The sequence below is a fragment of the Gymnoscopelus braueri genome (assembly GCF_963280865.1).
Source record: "Gymnoscopelus braueri genome assembly, chromosome: 4".
Classification (NCBI taxonomy): domain Eukaryota; kingdom Metazoa; phylum Chordata; class Actinopteri; order Myctophiformes; family Myctophidae; genus Gymnoscopelus; species Gymnoscopelus braueri.
Genome location: NC_137605.1, coordinates 14,096,814 through 14,115,747, shown reverse-complemented (window position 1 = coordinate 14,115,747; position 18,934 = coordinate 14,096,814). Strand labels below are relative to the sequence as shown.

The window sequence follows — 18,934 nt, the reverse complement described above, 5'->3', positions numbered from 1 at the left end:
TGCACTGGTGTTACCAATGATACTAATGAAGGCTCTGTTCCATTTAGTGTAAAGGACCCCTATAACTCTGAGAGTGTACAAATGGTTCCATTTTACACACCCGCAAGGAACCATGAGGGTCGCTGGACCCCAATTTGAGACCCACTGGTGTAGCAGAGTGTTTCCAGTGAGCCATCATGCACAGTATCAGCACCCTGAATCTGTTTGATCAGGGTGCCGATTAGTATCATTGGTAACACCTACAGTATGAAGGATGAGGCCCTGTGCATAGAGCCTATTACAGGCTAACGGAGTATGGAATATCAAAACCCGGTTTGACATCATTATCACAAAACAATTTCTACCTAATTTGATGCAGAAATCATGTTCCTGCTACAAACTGTGACATTTGTAGAATTTGTGGTGCCGCCTGTGGGTGGCACCAAGTTGAAATAACTTTTGGCTGTTTAAAAAAAAAATACTCCTCTGCAAACTTTGGAAGGCAATCATAGCCAATCTGAATGGAATATGAAAAATCTCAATGATACATGTTCATCATAACATGACTCCAGAGATGATGTGTGTGAGTTTTGGACAACATCTGTAGTAGTAAATAGTGTTTTTTGAAGAGATTGCTAAATCTAGTTTGGTGGAAATTAACCTCAAGACAGATCCTGCAATATACATTGAGGATCTGTCAGCATTAAAGTTCCAAACACTTATTGGATGGCTCCAAGGGGGCAGGCCTCCAGGATGGAGCAGACTGAAAACTTGCATGAGGGGAGGAGCTATCCCCAGAGGCGTGGCTTATATGGAGGGTTGCTCATGACCACAGGGGGGAAAAAAAGTAAGACCTATGGGTCAAGAGTTATAGGCCAAAATGTAATGGCTGCCTGTTTTAGCGCCACCATGAGGCCATACTGGAAGTGCATTCAAAGTTTGATGCGATCTGTCCAGCTGTTTGTGAGATCAGCTGCGCGCGTATTGAAGTGGAACAACAACAACATACATACAGTATACATGCATGTCATTTTTCGTCATAGGCTACATTTTAACAAGTGGCATTCAGATGTTCTTAATGCCAGCAGCAACAGACCCCATCTAGTTTCTGCTGCTGTTGGTAGTCATGGCAGCCAGTTCCCACCTGATGTTGTGTGGGAGTCCTGACCGCTCCAGACCGTTGTGAATAACTGCTAGCTTACTTAATGTCTTCAGACTAGGACTAAAGTCTAAGATGAACAGGTCACCAGTTATATATGGTGCACACAAGCTGTCTTTGTATACTCCAAAGTAGATGACACGATCCCCTGCCATGCAACAGTACTTCAGATACCTGGATGATGGCCATGACGGGGGTTTCCCCTTGGGCTCAACCTTCTTACAGGAGAAAGTGTTTGGATTAAATGTACATAGAGCATGCAAATAGCAGCTACCAAGTATGTACTGCTCTCCATTGTAGGTAAAGGTTCCTGATGGAAGAAACCGTTGATAAGCCGTGGCCCGCCCCCACAGCCAGCAATTGGTCTCTGTGTCAAAGACTGTTACGTCGCTCAAAAAGTCCACAGAGTCATGGACCCTAAATACAAACACCTTTGTTCCAATGACGGTGGCGTGATTAAAACGTGCTGGAGGGCCTCCAGTTGTAATTATTAAAGACCAGACCATTGTGCTTGTGTCCAGCTTGTAGACGTCAGTTGTGCATCCAGTCCGGGTGTATCCTCCAAAGATGTACATGACCTTCCCCCAAGACACAGGCCGAATGGCCCTGCCTCTCCTCTGGAACTGTCCCAGAAATCTTAGGTTTGAACCATCCGTGGGTGTCCACATCAAATGCAAGCAGCTACGTTGCTGAGCTCCCATCGTAGGCACCCCCAGATGTAGATGAATGTCTCCTATCAGCACAGCCGTGTTCCTGGCCCAGCCCACGAGAAGAACCTTGATGGTATCCGGGGGGAAACGTCGCCCATTTCAAAGACACCGAGTTGAATATTTGCACCTGGATCTGACCTATACCCAGTGGTGGAAAAAGTACTCAAATTCTTTACTTAAGTAAAAGTACCAATACTGCAATATAAAAATACTCTGTTACAAGTAAAAGTCCAGAATAAAAAATGTACTCGAGTAAAAGTACAAAAGTATTGGCATCAAAATGTACTTAAAGTATCAAAAGTAAAAGTACTAAATATTTGAAAATAGCCGATCTACAAGCTCACAACGCGTCGCGCTGCGACGCGTTGTGAGCTTGTAGATCTGCTATTTTCAAATAGCCTAGGTATAAAACAGGGCTAAAGTGGTTAATGTATGTTTTATAATATCATAATTTATATCTGCAAAGTAACTAGTAACTGAAGTTTTCAAATAATTGTAGTGGAGTAAAAGTACAATATTTGCCTCCGAGATGTAGTGGAGTAGAAGTAAAAGTATTGGAAATTGGAAATACTCAAGTAAAGTACAAATACCTCAAAATTGTACTTAAGTACAGTACTTAAGTAAATATACTTAGTTACTTTCCACCACTGCCTATACCAATGTTACGCAAGGCGAAGGTGTACACCTTGTGCCCCACTGCCACAGCAGGTGGAGAGTATTCGGGTTGTCCTTCCAGATGCGACGTCCAGCGCAACATTACACACACACAACAAAAGCACAGTGGTTAAGATGAACTCAATGGCCTCTTGCTCTGTAAATGAATAGCGTGTCGAGCTTGTTACCACTTATATTGGTACTGCGGCAGAAACGGCAAGTGAGGTTTGGCCAATCCGCAGAGCTGATTGGCCAATAAGAGAAGTCAGTGCCCTAATATGGCAGATAAAAAGCTTAGTGATGAATTGTCCGAAGCTCTTTTCCCTTTCCAGTGTGCGTGGTTGACAAAACATTCTCTTTATTCAGGCGTTGTGCAGTGGTCATGCGTTAACAGGTAATGTGACAATGTGCCCTGTTTTATTCTTCGTGGTACGATAGCAGTGGGAAAATAGCAGATCTTCAAGCTCACAGCTTGTACATGTATTGTGTTTTTTCCTCTGTTTTTTTCCCCAGAAAATATAACTATTTTTTAATAACTTTGGTTTATACTATTATTGATATTCTAAAGGCGGGGGATTTGTCTTTCATTGTGTGTGTGTGTGTGTGTGTGGTGTCCAGAGTCTGTGTCAGGTCCTAGATGCCTCAGTGGACATGGGCAGCAGAGTGCTGGAGACACAGCTGGACAGCCTGCTGTTTGCACTGCATCAACAGGTCAGTGGTGGAAAAAGTACTCACATTTGTTACTTAAGTAAAAGTATCAACACCGTTACAAGTAAATGTCCGGTAATCAAAATGTACTTGAGTAAAAGTACAAAAGTTTTGGCATCAAAATGTACTTAAAGTACCAAAATGAGAAAGTACTCGTTATGCAGAATGTCCCATTTCACCGGTTTCAAATGTATACAAATCTTTTGAAAATAGCAGATCTACAGGCTAACAATTGTGCGCCTGTAGATCGGCTATTTTCAAATGGCCAAAGTTTAAATAGGGCTGAATTGGTTAATGTATGTTTTGTATTAATAATCAAAATCTATAAAGTTACTAAAGAAACTAAAGTTTTCAAATAATTGTAGTGGAGTAAAAAGTACAATATCGTCTCTGAGATGTAGTGGAGTAGAAGTAGAACATATAGAAAATTGGAAATACTCCAGCATAGTAAAAATACCTCAAAATGACATTTAGTTACTACATGTACTTAGTTACCAAACAGACAGACATACATACATTTGCCTCAATGGCAGTCAAATAATGTATGTATGTTTATATTTATTTATTTCTTATTATTTTTATTCTTATTTCTAATTAAGTGGGCGAAATGATTAATTTATGTCTCATGTAAAATATTATAATATCTGCTATTTACAACTGCAAACATTGTTTATGTATGTTTGAGTTTAGGTAATGTGTGTTGAGCATTTGCCATCATTTTTTACTTTGCAACCTTATTTTACTGGTCATGTTATATGCAGTAGTCTAGCTTAATCGCATAGATTCAACTAATAAAAAAAAAAGAAGTGATTAACCTAATTTAATAGTTGTACTAATGTGATGTGTGTTCACTCAGGTGTGTGCACCTGTGGACTACAGTAACCCTCCCACTGTCAGGAACCACAACGAGGTGCTACGTTGCTTCAGTTTGCTAGGTACTAAGTGTGTGTGTGTGTGTGTGTGTGTGTGTGTGTGTGTGTGTGTGTGTGTGTGTGTTAAGTGACCCATATGTACTGTGGGTTTGTTTGTTTGAGTGTATTGTGCATTGCTTTGTGGGTCAGTTTGGTACATTTTTATGTTCAGGTGTAAATTATACCTGAAGACAATTGTAGATAACTTGTAGCTAACTCTTCATAGCACTTTAGGGCTGTCAATGCATATTCAGTGTTCAGACCGATATTCGATTAAAGTAAAAGAATGTTTGAATGTGAAAATTAAGGTACAAATAAAAACAACAACTGTATATTATCTGCCTCATGGCCCTGGGCCCCAAAAGATCACAGCGCCATGATCTGTCTGCATACTGCAAGACTACACTTCAAGTGGTCAACCAGATAGCCAAGTGCTTAGGGTGCAATACCACGTGGGCGCAAAATGTCCTCATCAGTGAGTTCCCAGTTCTATTCCCGGCAGGCCGGACCATTTGCTAATGTCGTCGCCCTACTCTCGCTATGCATATCCTCTCTCTCTAAACTATCACTACACTATCAAATAAAGGCTGGAAAATGCCCCCAAAACATAACTGACAAATTCCTGTGTCCCTTGCTGACAGCACTGAATGCACGCAACACAGGTGTCACACTGTGTCAATTTAATTGATTCAAAATGATTATGTAGATCAAGCTGAAACGGGAGATCCATGTGATAATGATGGCTAGCAGTTCACAGTTATTAATTTTTTTAGATAAATATTTGAATGTCATTTTTGGTCAATTTTGACAACCCTCCATCCTTATAATAATGTATTTAATTTTGTATAAATATATTTGGACATGTATTTTAAAAAAAAAATTACATTTTATGATTTTATGTTTGTGTATCCACAGAAGATCTCAAAAGTGTGCTCATAGCGAAGTGAGGTCTGTTAGACACAGGGTTTACTCATACTAATAACATAGACTGTGTGGTACATTTAAGGGAAGACCGTTTCAAAGGGGTATTTCAGTTCAATACATGACGGTATTCTGCTGTTTGCTTGGAAAGTGAAATGGCGTGATTCTTAAATCGACTCTTATTTGCTGTCTAAGCACATACTGTACTGTACATCAAGTTCTCTAATATGACAGAAGGCATTTCATGCATGATTTAAAGAATTATCTTTTGAGGTGCTGAAAATATTATGTTTAATGCATCTTTTAACTACGGTATGTAAAAATAAGTGCATGTAAGCAATCAAAGTAATCACATTTTCATGTTTCCCCTTAAACCTGCTACTCGGTAGGGGAAAAGGGGTATTTTTCACATGGAACATTTTCACATACTACATGTATGTGAAATTTGTCCTCTGCATTAAACCCTACCTAACTAACTATTAGAAGAAGTGTAAGTAGGACAGAGTTAAGCTAAACACTGTGTGTCGGCGTGTGTGTGTGTGAGATTTTTGTCGTGTAGGATGCCAACTGGGCTGACCTAATAGAACGGACATTCCTTGTCTAATCTAATCAACGTTCCAGAGTAGTGAAAATACTCTGTGTGTGTGTGGCTACCCAGAACATTGGATAAGGTATTCCTTGGAATTAGCAGCTACTGTAGTAAAGTGTTGACTGATATGGGAGTATAGCATTGATAGTGGGTCTGATAGACAAACATGTTGATCTACTGTTTTGGTTTGTTTGCTTTTTACTGGTGGAATGCATGGCAGGGTGACAAAGTGAATGGTAACCTCATTGTATGAATCGTCACTGTGTAGGAAATAGGAATGGGTGGTGTAGTACAGTATACTCCTACAGAAACCTCCTATCAACATATCGTATTTTTTTGTTAAAGTAATACTAGGTAACGTTTTCAACAAAACTAAAGTTAAATTGTATATCTTTTGTGAGTGGCGAAAGTTTCACAACACCCACTCCATGAATTTCACCCCCGGAAGCCTTTTATTTATATATTTTCTATTGAACGCTGTCGGGGGGGACTTTCCCGGGAAAATGACGTCATCTGGGTTTGGCCAGGAACTACCGCAATGGTTTCCTGTTTGGCCAGGAACTACCGCGCTAATAACAAAAAGGAACCTCACGCTGATTTTAAGAGAATGTAGGATTGGAAGATCGAAAAAGAACAGAAAAAGAAAGCACAGCTCATGGTAACTAATGCTCCACTGGCTAAGAGAAACGATCCGCAGATAGTATAAAACAATTAAAAGAACGCTTTTTGAAACGCTTCCGGTGAAAACAAATGGAATTCTGGGTAATCGAGGACTACGGAAATTGTATGCAGTGACGGTAGTGACCAGCAGAGGTTGCTAAAAATCGTTATTTGTGAATCTGCATTGTACAACTTTAATTAATGTGTGTCACACAAAAGCATCAAAAGTATCGACAAGCATCAACAAGCTCAAAACGTGTCGCTTCGCGCCTCTCTTTGAGCTTGTAGATCTGCTACTTTTGCTATTTTAGAATTTGACAAATGTTGTTGACATATGAGGTTTATACCCGACAGAGACAATATGAGTAATGGGTGTATGGTAAATCTCTTTGATTCACCCTCTCTCTCTGTCTCTGTCTCTGTCTCGCTCTCTCTCTCTCTCTCTCTCTCAGCTAACTCATTCACAGATCGCGTGGTAGTGTTTGTTCTTCAGAAGTTGGAGAACAGTAATGAGAGAAGTAGGATGGGTTCACTGGCTGTCCTACGCCACCTCATCAACTCATCCAGTGAGCGAGCACAAGCAAGCAAACAAACACACACACACACAGAGAGGGACTTTGCTAAAAATGCCGTAACGACAACACCCCCTCACTTGTACCACCTAGTCCTAATTACTTAATACTAGGCAAGTAACGATTCACTCAACTCATGATACGATTCGAATCACGATACTAGGTTCACGATACGATTTTTCAAGATTTCAGAACACAAAATAATTTTCCAGACAAATGACCGAAAACGTTTTTTTATTATTTCTCTCACACAAATCCAGTATTTTCTTCTTGTATAATTTATTTTACAATACTGTGTTTTCCCTTATCCTCTTTTCAATACAGTAGAAAATGACTGAAAACAATTTTGTGGCTTTTGGCTATTTTTTGCATCGCTATGATTTTTTTTATTAAATCGATTTAAATTGTCACCAATTTTAATCATTTTGCGATAAATCGTTACATACCTACTTAATACACACAGACACAACAGGGTTTTTATGTATTTATAAAGTTGTGTAAGTCAGATAATATTACTTGTGTGTTTTGTTTTTTGTGCTTTTTGGTACTTGATATGAGACAACAGAGTCGAGCTCTTAATTTGAACTGCTCATAAAGCCACTTTGAGATTTGAAGTTGAAAAACGTTTGTCTTTCAAATCCTCCATCCTGCATCTGGCTTGGCCGGACCTTGCAACAAATATAATTGGCTGTGTGTGTGGGAGGGAAGCTGGACAGGGAGGGCGTTCTTTGGTATTAAACTATGAGGAATAGGATGTTACTCCTCACACACTACTGTACGTCCTGCCAGTATAGTTCTTACTGGCAGGTGAAAAGAAGTGGCTGTGTATCGGAAGAGGCATGTGGGTCCAGTACCATCCCTAGGACCAACCATTCTGCAGACCAGCCAGTTTTATCAGTGCTTCTTGAACATTTTCATGTATTTGGCTGTGGACCCCCATCTCAAAATATTTTTGTTCTAGGGCAGGGAGCCCCAGGAGCCAAGATTTGAGTTAAAAATGTTTGCTTTAAAAAAATTTATATATTCAAAGATTTGGACACATTTTCAAGATTTTTCAAATATAGCAGATCTACAAGCTTGTATATTTGCTATCTTTGTATGGCCAACACTAAAATCTAGAATGATGGTTTCCCAGTTTTAATGGGTTAAATTGGTAGAAGAGAATAGGGGGGAAATTGGCAATGAATACGTTTGGCATACATCTAAATATAACTAGTACACAGTTATACATTGAACACAGTTATTTAGTCAGACTACTGAATCTGTGTGTGTGTCTGTGTGCGTGTGCGTGTTACAGCCTCCATGATGGAGACCAAGAAGCTTCTTATTCTTGTCAGCATCAGACATCCGATGGTTGACCACAGCAACAAGGTAAACACAGTCCTGATATTTATTGTCTGTCTATGACTATGTTGATGCGTTGGGAGGGGTTTGAGGGATTTTCCCTGCAGTCCCAGCGTAACTAGTTGGATAATATGGACAGCTGACTGCCCAAGACCAGCCAGGCATTCATTCATGCAGAAATATGCTTTTCTTTTTTCACTCAATTTTTATTGGAAAAAAAGATTTCAAGAGACAAACAAACATACAAGGATACAAAACAAAAAAGGAAAACGGAAAAAAGAAAAAAGAAAGAAAGAAATGACAATCTTTGTGTAACTTGTCCTCTTGTAGTCTGAGTATGAATGTTAGTTTTTCCATAGTGTAGATTTCCCCTTTAATGTCCATCCAATTGTCTTTGGTTGGAGGATCCTGTTGGTACCAGCGACGCGTGATCACTTTCTTGCTATGCAGCAATATGCCTTTCAACCTGTGTGGCAGAGGGAGGGAAGGAGAAATACAATTGTGTCTCTTCAGCATAGCAGTGGTAGGAGAGCTTGTGAGCAGAGACGAGAGAGCCAAAGGATCTGGTGTAAAGGGCGAAAGAAAGGAGTGGGACTTTGTTCAAGAGGGTACAGGTGTATGACTTTAGGTCTGACCAACAAAGTAGGAGGAGAACGGGCATCCAGGAGAATCGGGGGGGGGGGGCGGGGGATTGGCAGTATCAGTGTGATGTTTCAGGCAGGTGGTGGAAATTAACCAAGTACATGTACTCAAGTGCTGTACTTAAGTAACATTTTGAGGTATTTGTACTTGAGTATTTCTAATTTCCAATACTTTTACTTCTCCTCCACTACATCTCAGAGGCAAATATTGTACTTTTACGCCACTACAATTATTTGAAAACTTTAGTTATTACCGTAGTCACTTTGCAGATATAAATTATTACATTATAAAACATACATTAACCACTTTAGTGCTATTTTATACCTAGGCTGTTTGAAAATAGCAGATCTACAAGCTCACAACGCGTCGCAATGTGACGCGTTGTGAGCTTGTAGATTGTAGTTGTGAGCTTGTAGATCGATTTCAGTACTTTTACTTTTGGTACTTTTAAGTACATTTTGATACCAATACTTTGAACACCAGACTTTTACTCGTAACGGAGTACTTCTATTGCAGTATTGATACATTGCAGTATTGATACTTTTACTTAAGTAAAACATTTGAGTACTTTTCCCACCACTGGTTTCAGGTGAAGAAGCGTGTGGTCCAGGTGATCAGTGCCATGGCTCATCATGGTTATCTGGAGCTGGAGGGAGGAGAGCTGCTGGTCAGGTTCATCGTACAGCACTGTGCCCTGCCTGACACATACCAGGTACATCTTGTTGATCTCGAACTTAACCCATTGAGACCTGAAGCCGATTCTACATGTCTCCTAAATCCCAACAGTATTCTGAAAAACCTATGTTTCTATATCAGTGGTTCTCAATCTTTTTCATGTCAAGGACCCCCAAAATTATATGTATTTGGCCGCGGACCCCCATCAAAATATCTTGTTCCAGGGACCCCCAGAAGCAAAGATTTGAGTTAAAAAAATTCGCCTTAAAAATATATATATTCAAAGATTTGCACACAATTTCACGATTTTTCAAAAATAGCAGATCTACAAGCTCGTAGCGCGGCACTCGGTGCCGCGCTATGAGCTTGTAGATCTGCTATTTTTGAATAGCCTAAAGTGTAAAATAATGCTTTTTAGCTCAAATCTAAAAATGACACAGTTCCAGGTCTTAATGGGTTAATAACCACGAGGTTTATTCCTTATAGCTCAGTTTATTCAATTGTACAGTCGGTGGGACAAAACAACAACACGTTCCCTCCATGTTTGTCATGTGAACCGCAGCGCTCACTGCGCATGCGTATATACCTGTGTGGGTCATACCATAAAGTGTATAGTAGAGGGGCAACCTATGTTAACACATCTGACATTACGTATGTACAGTCATTGCCTATTGACTTTGTCGTTTTTTTTCTTGCATCTCATGCGTGTCACGCAGGACATGTGTTATTTCCACTTATTTCCACTCTGTGCCACTAGGGGCAGCAGCGGTCTACTGCCTACAGCTGCCTACAGTTACTGTATCCTCTCATACTTTACTTTACACTTTTGTATTATGTTTTGACACTTGCTTTGGAAAATGTAAACGTATTATGTCTGGGGGATCTAGTACCCTATAAAAGCAGTGTATTTGTCTCTTATAGCACTGACGAAGGTCCTAGGAGGACTGAAACGTTAGCTTTTTTAATTCACTATGAGCACCGAGCACAAGATGAGCGTTATGTAAAATAAAATATATATATTTTCTTAAAGTCTGTCTAAGGAGTTTTCATGAATTTTTATGCAGTGAGTGAGTCTCTTTCTGCCAGTTTACCTGTACTGTCTGTGTGCATAATTACACAAGCACAACTCGCAGCTTATCAAACATTTAGGAGTTAAAATACGACGTGTGTGTGTGTGTGTGTGTGTGTGTGTGTGTGTGTGTGTGTGTGTGTGTGTGTGTCAGCGTGGTCAGAGGTCTGCAGATCCAGAGGAGGTGACTAACGAGGCGTTGAGGAGTATGTGTGACAACACTTTACATCTACTGACCACTACTGTAGGACGACTGGCTGATGTACGTACCTACTGTGTCTGTCTGTCTGCATGTCTATCCATCTGTCAGATACATGTAGATGGACATACAGACAGTCTGCTTGTCAGTGTTGATTTTGACAACACATTTTGATTCAGTTTTAGTCATAGTCTTTTGAATCAAATTCCATTTTGTTTTAGTCATATTTTAGTCATCTGAAATGTTTTAGTTTTAGTCTACTTTTAGTTGACTAAATGTAAGATTATAGTCGACTAAATCTACAGTTGATTTAGTCGACTGAATGTATTTTGGCGGTGCCTTGATGGCGTCATAATGGCTGATTTTACACTTGGTTGCATGCTGAAAATACACACTTGGTGTATTTTCGCGACGCGTTGTGAGCTTGTAGATCAGCTATTTTCAGAGCGCAACACCTGAGCGCAACCAAACATAAAATGACTTGTCTTTTAGTTCTACTGGATCTCTTCTCCACTAGATACCTCACTAATATTTTAGTCTAGTTTTATTTGTTGACGAAATTGTCAATATATTTAGTTTTAGTCATTTAGTTTTTGTCAGTGAAAAAAGGTAGTCGACGAACATTTTTCGTCATAGTTTTAGTCGACGAAATCAACACTGCTGCTTGTCTAACGTGTGTGTGTGTGTGTGTGTTGTGTAGGTGCTGTGGCCCATGCTGCTCTACTATCTGACCCCGGCACAGTACAGTAACGCCACCACGCCTCTGTGTAAGAGCCTCATAGTACTGGGCACCAAGAAGAAAGAGAACCAGGAGATCAGCTTCAACATAGACTTCGCACAGCAAGGTGGGGAGATGGACTGCACCCCAACATACACACACATTATGTACCCATGCATGCATCAGTGTTCATTTTGTCCACTAAAAACTATTGACATGAAACATTTCCGTTGACTAAATAAAAACTAGGCTATGATGATTAAACTATGAAAATATTGACAATTTTGTGAACAAATAACAACTACACTAGTTTTTAGGGAGGGACTAGTCGAGAAGAGATCCCGTAGAACTGAGACAAGTCATTTTATGCTTGGTTGCGTGCGGGTGTCGCGCTCTGAAAATAGTAGCGTTGGCATGCAGCTAAGTATAAATCAGGCATTTCGACGCCATCACGCCCCTGCCAAAATAAGTTTTTGTCGACTAAAGTCATATGATATTTAGTCAACTAGAAACTAGACTAAAACTACAAACATTCAGATGACTACATTATGACTAAAACTAATTTCAATTGTATTCAAAAGTGACTAAATCAAAAGCAAGCAATCAAAAATCATTGCTGTCAGAATTAACACTGCTATACATGCATGCATGCATGCATACAGTAGGTACATAATGTTGTACATACATACTAGGTAGGTCCTTACCTGTACCCAGTGGACAAACCATGAACAGATTTGTGTATTTGATGTACAGTATGTTGTGTTTGTTCTCTGTTCCAGTGAACCTGCCCTCCCCTCAGACCCTGTTCACCAGACTGCTGGTGAGAACACAACACTACACAACTACACACTGCAACACAACACAACTCGCTATAGCAGTAACACTGAAATACGACCCACAATTCCACTGTGTGTGTGTGTGTGTGTGTGTGTGTGTGTGTGTGTTTTAGGTGAACACAGCGTTTCCGTTCCACAGCAGAGGACACGGTGCTCCGTCTCTGTCTCTCCTCAGCGTCCTCCTCACCAACATCCACCCCAAGACAGAGGTCCTCTGGGAGAAAGAGATCCCCTCACTGCTGGCAACTCTGGAGGGTACACACACACACGCACACGCACACACACGCGCACGCAGCAACATTCTACATATCATCACTGACGGGGGTGGAAACCAACTTGTGTTCCAGTGGAACAAATGTAGTTATTATTTAAGCTCTTGTTAATACATATAAAACCCACAGAGAGACTTAACCCCTTTTACTTAATTATTTCAGCAAAAATAGCCAATCTACAAGCTCACGTGACACTTGCGCTTTTAGATTATGTATACTTACATATACATTCATCAAATTTGTCCTGTTGGATCTAAACATACTCAGTTTGTGAGTGTGTCCTTAAGAATAGTAGTATGAGTGCTATCAGGAAATAACAGACCACAGAATGCCTTGATTGACCTCAATCAAGTATTCAACAAAGCCGTGTAATAAGAATACATAAGCCCGATGCCCGATGTCTTTATAGTATGTAGGATATTCAAGTTATAATTCACATGAAAGGTGATCTACCCAAAAAGTTGTTTAGTTATGACGTTGTTTTTTCACAGAGTCGACTGCAGAGAGTCTGGATAAGAAACTCTGGCATGACAAACTACTAAAGGTCTGTTTTTTATCTGTCTGTCTGACAGTCTTTTTGTCTGTCTGTATGTCTATCCGACTGACTGTATATTTTGTCATCAAAGAAAGAAAGAAAGAAAGAAAGAAAGAATTCGGTGGTCTTTAGTAACTATATAAAATGTTTCTATATAGACCCTTTTTAGAGTTCCATATAGAAACATTTTACAGTTGCATATAAAGACAATTTTTACAGTCTACTTTGAACCTTTGGTGTGTAGGAATAAATAGAGTGTAATGTTTTAAGGCTTCGGACACATTTACACATTTCAGTGCGGATGAGTGATTTGATTGACTGACATGTCCCTTCTGTCTGTGATTTGATTGGCTCCAGTTCCTGTCTAAAACCCTGGCAACCATTGACGATGATAAGTGGGTGGGTCAGTTATCAGCGGAGGCCATACGTTACCTTTCAACCTACAACCACTCTCTGGAAGAGAAGGTGAGAACTCCTGTACTTAAGTTGTCAGTCTCCATGACATTTTTTTAAAGATTAGAGAGTATTATAATGGGTCAAACTACCAAAGAATAGTTCAGAAGCATCTTCCATAAAAGCGTAATGGTCTCAGATTGGCTGTATGTAGAATTGTAGGAACATTTAGACACGTTTAGAATGATAATACCTAAACACAATTGTTATTGTGTTAATTATTTAGGAAGCAGTGCTAGTGTGGGGGTCCTGGGGGAGTCATTTCACTTTGTTTCAAAAAGCACACATTGGGACTTGACCTAACAAAAACGTTCAGTCGTGAGATTTGTTTTTACTATAATCCCTGGAGAACTTGTCAGAACTTGTAAAAATTCACAGCAAATCAGGCTGAAATCACATGCACCGGTGGGTGCTGCTGCTGACACATTCTTTGTCTTCTGATCCAGCGTTTGAAAACAACAAAAAAGTCCTACACAATGTAAACAACATGAAGAGTGATTGATTGAATACTTTATTAACAGTTTGCAGATTGTACAGAGGTACGGTTTACAAAGATTGTTAAAAGGATAACACAAAAAGCCCTGGGGGCTTGTTTCCATTGTGGTCCTGTGAAGAACCTCCCACCATAGATGAACGGAGGCATTAAGATTGTCATTGTTTGTCCCTGTCCAGAGCTTCCTGTATCGTTGTATAGGAGTGACACTCCAGCAATGTTACAACAAAGAACTGGTTAAGAAACAACTGCAGGAGATTCTCATCACCGCTCGACACAATGACGCCATCGAGAGAGAGGTTAGTCTTGTCTGTCTTGTCTGTCTTGTCTGTCTGTCTGTCTGTCTGTCTGTCTGTCTGTCTGTCTGTCTGTCTGTCTGTCTGTCTGTCTGTCTGTCTGTCTGTCTGTCTGTCTGATGTAGTTTTGTGTGTGCGTGTCAAGAATCGTGAATCAAGAAGGTTTTACTTGTCACTACTCATACAGGTACACGTACTATTTTGTGAGGCCCACCGTGTACTGTGCTACGACAATATTAATAATGAAAAAGAAAAGAAAAATCAAGAAAAGAATACAAAAATAATACTATTAACTCTTTCAGTGCCAAGAGTATTTTCATAAAGTACTCCCAAACTGCCAGGAATTTGCGTTTTTTTTAATTTTGTAATTTTGTAATTTTTCATTCAAATAAATGATCTGATTGGGGTTTTAAACCCATAATACAGTTCTACCAGTAGAGAGCAACAAATCGACACATTGATGATCTCGCTGGCTCACTCGCCCCCTCCCAAACAGGCTCACGTCATATCCGGTCAGAACCGGATGTTGACATTTTCGATAATCGTTGATCGGGCTAAATTACGATGCGATACACGACTACGATGACTGATCGTCACCCAGACCAAAGAGAGTAGACGTGGACCTCTCCGTTCGCTTTTTATACCGTGTGAAAAACCGTGACTTTCCCTATTCTGGCCGAAAATCACCGGAGAAAAACAACGTGACCCGGAAATGATTTTTTTTTTTTACATCCGGCTCCGGGTGAGTCTGATGTAGTCAGGAAGCGAAAGTGATCATGAAAAATATACAGAATAGCGCGACCACAGTCAAAAGTAAAAACTCGGGATTTCTCGTGCTGGCACTGAGGGTACTCGGGAAAAACTCGGGATATGTCGGGGCGTGGCACTGAGAGAGTTAAGAAGCCTTCAGTGTCCACATCAGCATAGCATAATATGGGCAGGGAGAACAAAGGTATATACTGTATATTATAAATGTGCTATGAGGTACAAAGCTATAAATGTGCAATACAGCATAGCCATGCAGTTGTAGAAAAACATGTGTATATGCTATAGCAGAGACAATTATACCAACAGATATCTTGTATCTACAGTTTATATTTTATATCAGCAATAACAGTTTCCCTTATTTATTTTTTAATTCTATAGCAGTAGTGGTAACATTTGTCAGTAGTATCATCTCACTTTATTTTCCTTGTATGGGTTGTTTTATCGTGTGTGTGTGTGTGTGTGTGTGTGTGTGTGTGTGTGTGTGTGTGTGTGTGTGTGTGTGTGTGTGTGTGTGTGTGTGTGTGTGTGTGTGTGTGTGTGTGTGTGTGTGTGTGTGTGTGTGTGTGTGTTCTACAGGGTGTGGCCATGGGCATCGGGTTGTGTGCCAACAGCCACTTAGAAGGAACTCTGGCCAAATTGGATGAGTTCGGCAAATCAGACGCCTTAAAGAAGTCTCAAGGAATTTTCAGCCTGCTCAAGGTACAAAAAACTACTGTCGGTACACTTCAAACTACAGTCAATATACTTCAAACTACAGTCAATACACTCCAAACTACAGTCAATACACTCCAAACTACATTCAATACACTTTAAACTACAGTCAATAAAATCACTTAAAAGTAGGAAGTGCTTTATAGTATATATTGCACATTTCTGCCAGGACGCATGCTGTGCCTCTGTGTGTGTCATCTGAGGACAATGTTGTGAGTTTGTGTGTGTGTGTGTGAAAAGGCATGTGGCAATGGGAGAAGGGCTGATTGATAATTGATGAAGGACTGTCATAATGTCATTATTGTGTAGCCACAGTGACAGGCTGTATGGAGACAAATCTTTGAACAGTGAACACATTGAAAGGTAGTGTGGCATGTTGTCATCATCACTAGGACAAACATGATGGTACAGCCTACAGTCGCATACCACCAGGGGAAGAATGGAAACAAAAGGCTGGTAATTAAAACGACAGTGGCCCTCATATTAGTTTTCCATGATGATAAAGCCAAAGCACATCAGCCAGAATGCAAACTGAAGCCTACACTTAACATCTAGTGTCACCAATTGCAACAAGAACACCTACTCCAAACGGATATTGGAGGCAAATTTCTAAGCTTCTACTGCAATAACCTCACCAACAGACCAACCGACTGACTGAGGATGCAAATCTATTGATTCTACAGTAAAATGACGTCGTTAAATGATGATTATTGCCAGAAGCAAGGGTCCCACTGTTGTTTCATAAAAGGAGACCAATGCTTCCCTCTGCTTGTATTTAATATTTGTTTGTCTGTCTGTCTGTCCATCCATCCATCCTTCCCTTTCTTCCTTACCTTCCTATCGTTCCTTCATGACCTTCAGGAGCGTAATGACGTGGAGGTTGAGAAGGTGAAGAGTACGTTGATCCTGTGTTATGGCCAGGTGGCTCTGAATGCCCCTCAGGACCAGATAGTGAGCCGTGTGGAGCACGACATCCTGCGCTGCATCAGCAAACACTTCAACACCAAGGTAACACCAATACACTGCATCAGCAAACACCTCAACACCAAGGTAACACCAATACACTGCTTCAGTAACCACTTCAACACCAAGGTAACACCAATACACTGCATCAGCAAACACCTCAACACCAAGGTAACACCAATACACTGCATCAGCAAACACCTCAACACCAAGGTAACACCAATACACTCAGTTCAATTAACACTATACGAAGATAATCTTATCTGACAATTAATTGTATCGATGGTGTGTTGGTTTGAGATGTAGTCAATGCCAAAACTCATTCATATTTTGTGAAAAAAAGCAAAATAAAAGAAATTTGTGTCAAAGAAAATCTATTTGTGTCAAAGTGTGATGCCATGGCGCAGTGTAAAATATTTGTGAAACAGGATGACTGATTTATAATGGTATTAATTTATGGGATTTTAAAGTATTGTTATGCATTATTGTACTTGTCTGTTCTTACGTATTTTATGTTTCCTGTTAAGTTTCAGATGAACTAACCTCTCAGCCCCTCTCAGCTGCTTACTGTGATGTTTAGATCAGTAAACATCATAGTTTCAGCTGGTATTTCACTGGGAAATGATTCCTTTTCAACTGATACTAATGTGGTTGCTACTAGTGGCCCACTACATTTGACATCATGAAGAACATATACAGGAATAAACTCCTAAAACAAATTTCGGAAACGTTATTTTGGTTGATTATATCAATAATGCCAATTGGTATTGTATTTTATATTGTTGGAAAGCCTGATTAGTCACCTTTACAACGAGGTACAACTTTGTAAGGATCGTACTCTCGTTGAATGAGCAACACAGCTAACTGTGTTAGAGCCCCCCCAAAAAGTGCCAATATCCCCCAGTTGTTCTATTGCAGGGGCCTTGTCCTGATGGGACAAACATGGCCTGTTGATGCTTGGAGCACACATGAACTCAACAAAGTTGCAGGACCCATGCCAGTCACACATCTGCCAGCACTTGAAGCTCAAAACGAGAGTGAATACCAACAGAAGAATATTGCAGTATATACAACATAATATGGCAAAAAAAAAAATTGTGGGGGGGGGGGGGGCGCTGCCCACACGGTTAGCTGTGTTGCTCATTCCACGAATGCGCGACCCTTACAAGTTGGTACCTCGTTGTAAAGGTGACTAATCGGGGTTTCCCACGATATAAAATACAATGCCAATTGGTATTATTGAAGGGGAGAAATAATCGACTGAAATAACGTTTCCGAGCATTTTTTTAAATGAGTTTTACTATTGAAAGAATGTCAATATAATGCTGTATACTGACTGTATGTGTTGGATATTTTTGGTTAAAACTCCAGTCAGTTGAACAGGAGTCATTACCAGATTCCCTATGTAACAACCCCTTAACATCAGCATCTCCTGGCTACAGTTCATTACCTGGGGAAGAGAGAGGTTCATCTAAGCTCTTAATTGTTGGATTGCAGGTTAAAGCCAGTAGTTCACCCAATAATTGAGTCCCTTCAGGAATTGCCTCTAATTGTCGCGACCATACAGTCAGGTGTCAGATTTAAAGATGATTTGCTGAGCCGAAATCACAAGCCTTGAACCACTTTGAACCTGGCTGGCGTCCCTATTTTGGGCACACGAAAAGAGATCCAAATAAATAGTAGATCTACAAGTTCACAACACACCGCGATGCGATGCGTTTGTGAGCTTGTAGATCTGATATTTTATCTATTCCGTCATACCACAAAGAACATAGAGAACTGAAGTCTGGCATCACTGCCCGTTAGAGGTATCCACAAACACCTGTGCTCTCAAAATGAGAAACCAGGAAGTGGAGCCATGTGTCTGTAGCAGTGGTTCTCAAACCTTTTCACAAATTGATATAAATTATTCAAAAACATTTTAGATATTATGCAAAAACCTTCAAAAATAGCAGAGGTACAAGTTCGCAGCTCGCTGCGAGCTTGTAGATCTGCTACTTTTGAATAGCCAAAATATAAATGGATTGAAAAGTGGTTAAACGATTGTGATGCTACATGAACGACTTTTGCTGGGGGACCACCTCAAGGACCCCAGGG

General features: G+C 40.2%; 1 protein-coding gene across 3 annotated transcripts in view; it reads left to right on the top strand.

Annotated features, from left to right (window-relative positions):
• Positions 1-18,934, top strand: part of mroh1 (maestro heat-like repeat family member 1) — a 72,322-nt gene that overhangs the window by 28,604 nt on the left and 24,784 nt on the right. For 2 of the 3 annotated variants that reach the window (XM_080426674.1, XM_080426672.1), the window contains exons 10-23: positions 3,121-3,213; positions 4,067-4,145; positions 6,744-6,857; positions 8,161-8,234; positions 9,439-9,561; positions 10,748-10,855; positions 11,493-11,637; positions 12,290-12,330; positions 12,460-12,601; positions 13,110-13,162; positions 13,511-13,618; positions 14,279-14,398; positions 15,740-15,862; positions 16,736-16,882. In XM_080426674.1, coding sequence (XP_080282800.1) covers positions 3,121-3,213; positions 4,067-4,145; positions 6,744-6,857; positions 8,161-8,234; positions 9,439-9,561; positions 10,748-10,855; positions 11,493-11,637; positions 12,290-12,330; positions 12,460-12,601; positions 13,110-13,162; positions 13,511-13,618; positions 14,279-14,398; positions 15,740-15,862; positions 16,736-16,882 — 1,470 coding nt within the window. The remainder of the gene's footprint in view (positions 1-3,120; positions 3,214-4,066; positions 4,146-6,743; positions 6,858-8,160; positions 8,235-9,438; positions 9,562-10,747; positions 10,856-11,492; positions 11,638-12,289; positions 12,331-12,459; positions 12,602-13,109; positions 13,163-13,510; positions 13,619-14,278; positions 14,399-15,739; positions 15,863-16,735; positions 16,883-18,934) is intronic. The other variant, XM_080426673.1, reaches the window with a different exon arrangement.